Below are 10235 nucleotides of genomic sequence, written 5' to 3'. Positions count from 1 at the left end.
AAAAAAACATTCATTTAACTTGAGATCTTAACTAAGAATTCTGTGTTGTTAAACTGGGACTTGCAACTATAAATACCAGGAAGCAGTGCAGACTCAAGACCAAAGGCGCTAGGCGGAATATTCAAGTCATCCTCTCTGCCTACCACATTCCTATTTTAAAGGTAATTAATAATAGTTACCGTGTGCTTGTTGTTCCTTAATCCCTATTACCGCCATGCATTTGTATTTGTGATTGAGGTTGTAATAATTTATGTTCATATCTCTGTTGTATTGAATAGAAAAGAAAATGGCACGCAAGAAGATCAGAGAGTACGACTCCAAGAGATTGTTGAGGGAGCATTTCAAGAGGTTTTCTGGTCGTGATTTGCCCATCAAATCTGCTCAAGTCAGTCCCTCCTTAGCCCCGATCTTCTTTTTTTCCTCTTAAACTAATCCATTAATTGTTTAGATATGTTGCAAAGGCTTACAGAAGATCTCTAAAATGTTATGCATTTGAATACACAAATTCCCATACTCGATATGTTGCAGAGGTTACATTTTTCTGTTCCTTACTATGTATATATGTTTCAGGTAACGGAATCGACTGATTTCAATGAGCTAGCAGAGAAGGAACCCTGGTTGGCATCGGCAAAACTGGTTGTCAAACCTGACATGCTGTTTGGGAAACGTGGGAAGAGTGGCCTTGTTGCTTTGGATCTGGATCTGGATCAAGTTGCTGAGTTTATCCAAGGGCGTCTTGGCAAAGAGGTTGAAATGGGTGGATGCAAAGGACCTATAACAACATTCATCATTGAACCCTTTATCCCCCACAACCAAGAGTTCTATCTAAACATTGTCTCGGAGAGACTTGGGTGCAGCATCAGCTTTTCGGAATGCGGAGGGATTGAAATCGAAGAGAACTGGGATAAGGTATTGTTGTTTCATGGGAATTTTAGATTAAGTGTCTTGTTCTGGTTCTGTACTTAAGTGCTGTGTTTCTTACAATGGGATTTGTGGTTGTTGAACAGGTCAAGACTATATTTGTTCCAACAAGTGCAACGTTTACGTCGGGAGATTGTGCTCCACTTGTTGCCACCCTTCCTTCAGCGGTAATAATTTTCACCGAGAAAGTGGTCCTTCTCACCATATTTTTTTTGTTTCGGAAAGTATGCTATCGAAATAGACAGTGGTATTATCTATCATTCTGTTTAATTTCGTAGTTGGCATTTTGGTTTAGGCTTTTATTCTGGATGTGGAATCATTGACGCAGAATTTTTTTCTTCCATCCAGATAAAAGGAGAAATTGAGGAGTTCATTCAAGTAGTTTTTGCTCTTTTTCAAGGTATGCCGATGATCTCTGACTAATATAACATACTTTGGCTATTAGAATTTTATGCTAACTTCTTAAGCTTTTATTGCTAGATCTTGACTTCACTTTCCTGGAGATGAACCCTTTCACTTTTGTTGATGGAAAGCCTTATCCGTTGGATATGAGAGGCGAGCTGGACGACACTGCAGCTTTTAAAAACTTCAAAAAGTACTTTCATTTGCTTAAGTGAACCTTTACTCTCTTTTTTTCCTTTCTTTTTTTATTAATAAGAGGTGATGGTGTTTCGAACAGACATGCACAAGACAAAGCATGGATAAAAGTTTATAAAACCAAGTGTTTTAAGCCCTTGTGATTTGATGCTCTAATTTATTGAACACATGTCTTGCCATCTTCACTATCATCTTACCCAGCTACATTCTTTTTCAGATGGGGTAGCATTGAATTTCCAATGCCATTTGGAAGAGTTATGAGTCCTTCAGAAAGCTTTGTTCATGGCCTAGATGAAAAGGTAATAATCTAGATTGATAGATGCCTTGACCTGTACTGCACTTGAAATCTGTGTTAATTCATTCAAGAACATATTTCATTGTTATGATTTTGGTTATTCTTTAGCCTTAGAGTTTAAGACTTTTTAATCATGTTTATGATTTTCAGTCAGATCATGATGTTTATGATTGTTTTCTTTAATTTTCTTTCAGACAAGCGCTTCTTTGAAATTCACGGTATTGAATCCAAAGGGGCGAATTTGGACTATGGTGGCTGGAGGAGGTGCAAGTGTCATCTATGCTGATACGGTATGGCTATAGATGTTTGGTTACAGGATTGCCAGAAACCCTACCAATTTTTTTTTTCTTTGCATTGACCTCTTATATCAATTAATTTTTGCTGATCAGGTAGGAGATCTCGGCTATGCTTCCGAGCTTGGGAACTATGCAGAGTATAGTGGAGCTCCCAATGAAGAGGAGGTCTTGCGGTATGCCAGAGTTGTAATTGATGTAAGGACCTTTTCTCTCCACTCTTTAGGTGTCATGTTACTGTTTTACATCACTAGAGTGAACTGCCATTTTCATAGTTGACCACCTCATACTGTTTTAAGTTACTGTTTTTTCTGAAAACAAAGCATAAAAATGCTCTGGGATAGTTGATTAGTTTCCTTTTTGAATTTTTTAATAAATTGATGCTTACCAATCTTAAAAGAAAGATTTGGAGGGTATTTTCCGATGCCCATATACCCTCAGATGTGTGTTCTGTATTTCATTTTGGCTGTACAAATAATCTCATGACATTTCAACAGTGTGCGACTGCTGATCCTGATGGCCATAAGAGAGCCCTTGTAATTGGTGGAGGAATTGCAAACTTTACTGATGTTGCTGCTACATTTAATGGCATAATTCGAACCCTGAAGGAGAAGGTGAGTTAGTCTGGCTATCATTATCTTATCTTCATTCTTCTTTTATTCCCAAGTTTAATGGCAACACCAATGCAGTGCCAAATTGCCTTGCGTTTACTTAAGAGTTCCAAAACTTCGGTTGCGTTGCAATTGAAATTCAAAACCTTCTTCGACAAACGCAAATTTTTTATTGTGAAATCTCAACCTTGTAACTGCAAATTCCAGACATTTTCATTTAAAATCTAAAATCTGTCTGTAACTCACAAATCTTTTAAACATAATATTTTTCTCACCAATGGAGAACATAAAGAATGTCTGGATTTGTGTTTTGGTTTGTATGTTAGACAGGGTTTGAACTGAACTGCTGTGGGTCTTTTTAAAATCTCCTTGTTCGAATGTACTGTTGATAATCATAGTATTTCATTTATCAGGAATCGAAGCTGAAAGCAGCAAGGATGAGCATATATGTGAGGAGAGGAGGTCCTAATTACCAGACGGGCCTGGCAAAAATGAGGGCACTTGGAGAGGAGATTGGAATCCCAATTGAGGTACCGATGTGTGGGAAATCTCCATGGCCTTTTCCTTCAGTGCATGTAAAAAAATAGTGCAGCATCACAAACAACACTAACAACTGACAGTCGTTCTTGTTTCTATGTCGTCTCATAGGTTTACGGGCCGGAGGCAACCATGACTGGCATATGCAAACAGGCAATCGAGTGCATCACCGCAGCTGCATAAGTCATCAACTCTAGGAATCAATCTGTATTTTGCCTGCAGTTTCTTACACCGAGTTTCGAGTTTGCCTCAGATCTTAGCACCATTTTCTTTCTACTAGAAATCCCATTATAGAAAGGTAGCTATAATAGACCAGGTAAAGCTTACCAAAATGAAAATGTAATCTCTGACCTGATGTTGGTTCTGATTCCATAATAAAGAGCTGCTTATTTCTGTGTTTGCTATCGATCCTCTGTTGTAGCGGGAGCGTTGTTGAATAAGCTGTTGATCAAGGGCTGCCTCATTTTATTAATTTTCCGTGAAGACTGTTAGAATTTGTTAGAATTTGTTTATGAGAATCTGCCTTATTTTAAGAAGATAGAGATAAGTGCAGAAAAGTGTTTGAATCAATCTTCAATGTTATTGTTTTCATAACATATTCTGCCACAAGATTTGCTGTAAACTAGTCACATAACCCGCGCGATGCTGCGGGTTAATTTTTTTTGTATAAAAAAAAATAAAATCTAAAAGTGTTAGGTCTTTCTGCAAAACTATATCTAAAAATCTTGGGTGTGACTATAACGCCTGACTCAAAAGTAATATTTATAATAATAATAATAATAATAATATTAAACTTGCATGACCCAGTAGGTCTAGCTCTAATACCAGACCCAATAGCCTTGAATATGGATCTGGCTGCAAGGTCATGTCATAAAAATATGATAATTAAATAAATTAATTAAAAAGAAAAAAACCAATAAAAGAAAAAAACTAATGAAGTAAAAGAAAAAAAATCTGAATTAACTGGGTTAACCCGTCAAACCTTGAATTCGTGTCGTGAAAGTTTGATAACTAAATAGAAAAAAAATTGATGGGTTAACCCAGAATTAACCGGGTTAACCCGTTAAACCAGGTTACCTGTCAAACCCGGGATCCGTGTCATGAAAGTCTGATAACTAAATAGAAAAAAAGTGAACATTAACAACCTAAACTAAACGGAAAAAATTAATTTAAAAAAAAACAAAAAAAAAGACATCAGTCTGTGACTAATGAGGAAAAAGAAAAAAATCTGAATCAACTGAGTTAACCTGTCAAATCATGTTAACCCGTCAAACCTGGGATCCGCGTCATGAAAGTCTGATAACTAAATAGAAAAAAAAATCGATGGGTCAAACGAAAAAAAATTGATTAAAAAGGAAAAAAACAAAAAAAATTCAGGTTAACTCGTTAAACCAGGTTAACCTGTCAAACCCGAGATCCGTGTCATGAAAGTATGATAACTAAATAAATTTTTTTTTTCACATTAACAAACTAAATTAAACAAAAAAAATTCAATAAAAGAAATAGAAAAAAAAAAGTGAACATTAACAACCTAAACTAAACGAAAAAAATTAATTAAAAAAACAAAAGACATAAGCATATTACCAATGAGGAAAAAAAAAATCTGAATCAACTGAGTTAACCCGTCAAACCTAGGATTCGCGTCATGAAAGTTTGATAACTAAATAGAAAAAAAAAATCGATGGGTCAAACGAAAAAAATGATTAAAAAGGAAAAAAACAAAAAAAAAATTTAGGTTAACTCGTCAAACCCGAGATCTATGTAATAAAAATATGATAACTAAATAAAAAAAATATTCACATTAACAAACTAAATTAAATAAAATAAATTCATTAAAAGAAAAAAGAAAAAAAAACCCATAGGCGAAACCAAAAAAACAAAAAAAGGAAAACAAAAATGAAAAAAAAAGTCAAGTGTTTCACTGTGCACTGTGTGCACAGTGATAATATGTAAAAAACAGAAAAAACAAAAGTGAAAAAAAAAACTGCTGCTATAGTGAAAAACCCACGCATTTTAGAGTATTCTATAATTATATTACTTGAAGTCCAATAATCTTGTTGAGATTTTTTTATTATTATTATTGTTATGTTATTTGTAAGCCTTTAAATAAGCATTCTCAATTAATTAACGTATTGATTTTTTTATTCAACTCTGCTCTTTAGAATTTCCTACTCTTTTCAAAACATTGTTGCTTCTTAACTTAGATTTCTATAAGTGGTATCATAGCTTATATCTACGGGTTGTGAGGCAAGTATTCTAAGTGCTAAATATAGTAAGAGTGAGTATAAACACTAGTAATTTTTTCTTTTTTTAGGTTTTATGTCTACTTTAAGTAATACCGCATCTGCAATTCCACTATTCAATGGTGAAGACTATTATATTTAGGCTGTTAAGATGAGGTTTTATCTAAGATCTCAAGGTTTATAGAATGTTGTATTGTCTGAATTTGATCCACCACCATTACAACAAATCCTATAATTGCTCAGATGAAAGCGCATGAAGAAGAAAAACTTAAGAAGGATAAAGCCATCACCTACCTATATTCTAGACTTACAGATTTTATTTTCACCAAAATAATGAACCTGAAAACACCAAAACAAATATGGGACAAGCTTCAAGGTGAATTTGAAGATAGCAATAGAGTTAAAACTGTTAGGCTCCTTGTATTGAAAAGAAAATTTGAGTTGATGAAGATGAAAGACAATGAATCTATCAAAGATTTTTCTGGCAGATCAATGGATGTTGTAAATCAAATGAGACTTCTTGACAATCATGTGCAGTCTGTTGGAATTCAAAAAAGCAAGAAGTGGTGGCGCAATCAACAGCTGAAGCAGAATATATCGCCTTAGCAACTGCTGCAAATCAAGTTATATGGTTAAACAGGTTGCTTGCTGATCTGGGCCAAAAACAAAGCTCACCAATTGAGCTTTATTGTGATAACAAGTCTGTCATTGCCATTGCTCAAAATCAAGTCCAACATGGCAGGACCAAACACATCAATATGAAATTTCACTCCATAAGAGACGCTGAGAAGAATTTACTTATAAAGGTTTATTACTGTCTAACCAATATTCAACTTGCTGATATAATGACTAAAGCACTTCCTAGATCAAAGCTAGAATTTCTAATGATGAAACTTGGTTTGTCTAAAGCAAATCTCAATAAGGATTGTTATAATTTGTTTATGAGAATCTGCCTTAAAAATAGAAGATAGAGATAAGTGCATAAAAAAGTTTGAATCAGTCTTAATGTTATTGTTTTCATAACAGATTCTGCTGCAAGATTAGCTGTAAATTTTATCATTTGGAGTCTAATAATCTCTCATGTTTGTTGAGAGTTTTTTTTTATTGTCAGGTTATTTTGTAAGCCTTTAAATAGGCATTCTCAATTAATTAATTAAATGTATTGATCTTTTTATTCAACTCTGCTCTTTAGAATTTCCTACTCTTCTCAAAACAGTGTTACTTGTTAGCTTAGATTTCTATCAAAGACAAGTGATAATGTTGGAGTGGATAGCTACTGAACTGTTTATACACTAAAGACTTCTTGTACATAAAAAGAAATGATCAATCTGTGATGTGCAGAAGAAATGTAATAGGGACTGATTGTTCTACACCTCTAAAGAAATTATAGCAGCGATTATTTATACACCTCTAAATTATTTTGAAGTAAATAAAAAAATTTCAAAAATATTTTTAAATACAAAAATAAACAAACTCAAAATAAACTTATTCATGGGCTTGAGCTGGGTCTAGGTCATGTCATGATTAAGAGGCCGTTTGGCTCTGCGGCTTGCAGCCGTTTGGTTAAGGAAAAAATTGATTTACTGTTCACTAGGCCCCACTTAATTTCTGCGTCAGAAACGCAGTGAAAGAAAAGCAGCGAATTCTTACTTTTTCCACTGTTCATGTTAATTGCACTGTTCAATGAACAGTGCAATTAACATGAACAGTATATAGTGTACACTGTTCATGTGAACAGTGCAAGAGAATTGCATTGTTCACTTAAAAATAGTGAACAGTGCAATTCTCTTGCACTGTTCACTTGCCTGCGTGAACCCTTTTTTGTTTTTTTAAGTAGTGTGTTAATTTTTTTAACATTTATTTTTAAAAAAAAAACTAGTTTAGAGTGAATTTTATACCTGATAATATTTTATCTAATTTTATTATATGCTAAAAATATTATGGAAACTGTAGTTTTTATCGGATGTATTTCGTATGTAATGGAATTATAAATGGTTTCATGGAATAATAAAAAATATTTTATATAAAGTATGATTTATTACATGATATAATAGCAATAGTTAAATCCATAATATTTAAATTAAAAATCATCAATATTAATATATATTTTTAAAATTATTTTATAACCTCAATTTTAAAAGCATTATTAATCAAACATATTAAACTACTTTTTCTTCAATCTCAATTTTAACCATAGTTTTAACCAAACACCTATTTTTTCAAACCAATTTCAATTAAAAATATTTTTTATAAAATAACCTTTTTCAAACTATAACCATAACAATTACCACAATACCAAACCTACTTATAGACTCAGTCTTTAAGGCCAATAATTGAGCTAGAGACTGGATCGAGATAGGCATGTGATGTTTGGGCGAGAGCAAGATTGGTACAAACAACTTCTGAATAAAGAAGTAAAAGACTTATTCATAAGCTTTAGATTTGTTCGTACGTGGCATGACTACATCATGTAATTAAAATAATTTAATAATATCTCCTTATGCGTTTTATTTTATTAGAACAATAACAATTTTCTTTGCAACTGGATAATAATTAATACACCCTCAGTAGATATCCATTCAAATCCTTAAAAATAAAAATAAAAAGAGTTTATAAGATCACGGTTAGGATTAGGGTCACAATTAGAATCAAGATTAACTAGATTAGGTCTAGATGAACCAGGTTATCAGGTTAATTTAGATTTTTTATCGAGTTAGTCAAAAAAAAAATTTTATTTTTTTTTCAATTAAAACGCACTGGATCAAACCAATTTTTATAATTATGATATAAATATCTTAATTTTTACCTAATAAGGTATGAATATTGTTAACTCAACCCGATCTAAAATATATATTAGTATATTTATAGTAGTTTTTCATTTAAAACACGCGCGCGCATATATATATATAATTCCATTATTGACTGCAAACCACTCAAATAAGTATTTAACGAAGAAAAGTATTTAAAAAATAAATAAATTAAAATTCACTCATTTTTTTTTTGTTATTGTTTTTTATATATTGAAATATATTAGATAAATAGATGTCAACTTGGGTTCATCCATAAAAAAAATAAGTTCTAAATCATGGATTTGACTTGATTTAATTACTTTTTTTTAATTATCTTTTAATTAATTACATAATAATAAAGACAAGTGCTTGTATACTAGTTATCAATTTTTTTTAAAAAAAAATAGGTTGTTTTAAAAGAATGTTTGCTTAGAAAAAAAAACAATTATAATCTTATTCAAATAAGAACTAAAATTTTAATGTTATTTCAAAAAACAATAAATCAAATATATTTTTAATCAAATTTAAAAGTTAATAAAGAAATATGCATATAATATATATTTAGTCATGTAATTTTTAATGAGATAAACTTAAAATAAAAAGGCAAAAAAATTCAGATGCATGATACTGCTATTTTTGCCTAAAAATTTCATTTTAAACTTATTTTTACTCAAAAAAAAACTTAATAAATACGCCCAGAACCTCCCAAAAAACCATAGTTAGTAAACCCGGACGGGTCTGACGGGTAGACCCGATGGTTGGACCGGTCCGGGTTTGCCAAAAGATCGGTTGATGCAACGACCCGGCCAAACCTGGTCGACCTGGGTGAGACCCAATTTTTTTTTTTTAAATGTGGTTTTTCTCCTATACCCCTCTTTTTTATATATTTTTTAATTGGTTATTAACACTTTTTAAAGCTCATTATATAGATATTGAAAAAGTGTTTTATTTTTTTAATGTGAGATTTAAAACCCTTTAGTATATATACTCTATATTTCCATGAAAAAAATTGTTTTTCTAATGTGAAATTTGAAACCCATTAGTATATATACTCCTATGTTCCCAAGAAAAAAATATTTTTTCAATGTGAGATTTGAAGTCATTTTGTATATATATTCTATGTTCACAAGAAAAAAGTTATGTTTTTTCAATGTGGGATAAAAAACTTTTTTGATTTAAATACTTCAACTTAAAAGCATAACATAGTATCTTTTCAATATGGGATAAAAAACTTTTTAAAATATTCTTTTAAACTTCATTATTTACAATATTTATAACCTATATTCATATGAATTTTTTTCTTAATTTTTTCATATTAAAAATCAAAACTTTAAATATTTTTTTTAAATTTTTTCCAGGTTGACCCGAGTTGATCCAGGTTGACCCATGAAACCTGGAACCCGGCCTCTTGGCGGGGTCAACCCCTGGGTCAGGTTTGATAACCATGCAAAAAACCCCAAAAATGGCTTAACAATGCAACTCCAATCAGGAAAAAAATTCTTATAGCTTTGATATATTTTTTTAGGCAAGATAAAGGTTTAGAAAGACCTTAACGGAACTTTTCTCATTGAATGAGAACTCATTTACATCAAGATTGATCTTTTTTGTTATTAAAATGTGGTCAACCGACAATCTTTTTTTCACTAGTCGTAATCAAGTGATTTTTTCTTTCTTTTTTCGAACTCAGTGACTAAAATATAAATAAAATAAAATCATGAAGTAGAATGTATAATTTTCAAAATAGAAAGATCAATAATGAATTTGAACAAAATATTAAAGTTAAGGCATTGACACCATTTTTATATTAAAAAAAAGGGGTGTTGCCATGTCATGAGTTTAATTTTGGTCCCTTAATTTTTTATTTTTTGCAAATAACAAAATTAAATTATGTTTTATAATATCAAGAATCAATTTAATATCAAGATATTTTTTAAGATTATAATTCTGTA

The 10235-nt window shown here is 31.5% G+C and overlaps 1 protein-coding gene across 2 annotated transcripts; it reads left to right on the top strand.

The window, feature by feature from the left end:
- Positions 1–3660, top strand: LOC133696391 (ATP-citrate synthase alpha chain protein 1-like). 2 transcript variants are annotated; one of them, XM_062118571.1, is made up of 12 exons: positions 1–161; positions 279–385; positions 571–909; positions 1008–1088; positions 1270–1321; positions 1402–1516; positions 1736–1817; positions 2008–2103; positions 2203–2304; positions 2604–2720; positions 3131–3247; positions 3366–3660. In XM_062118571.1, the coding sequence occupies exons 2-12, from the start codon at positions 287–289 to the stop codon at positions 3435–3437; spliced, it is 1272 nt and encodes a 423-aa protein (XP_061974555.1). In that variant the 5' UTR covers positions 1–161; positions 279–286; the 3' UTR covers positions 3438–3660. The 2 variants fall into 2 exon arrangements, with proteins under 2 accessions (XP_061974555.1, XP_061974556.1); XM_062118572.1 differs by having other exon boundaries at positions 30–161; positions 284–385.
- Positions 3661–10235: the final 6575 nt, after the last annotated feature.

The sequence above is a fragment of the Populus nigra genome, chromosome 6, assembly GCF_951802175.1.
Source record: "Populus nigra chromosome 6, ddPopNigr1.1, whole genome shotgun sequence".
Lineage (NCBI taxonomy): Eukaryota > Viridiplantae > Streptophyta > Magnoliopsida > Malpighiales > Salicaceae > Populus > Populus nigra.
The sequence above is the reverse complement of the archived record's forward strand: the minus strand, read 5'-3'. Positions and strand labels throughout refer to the sequence as shown.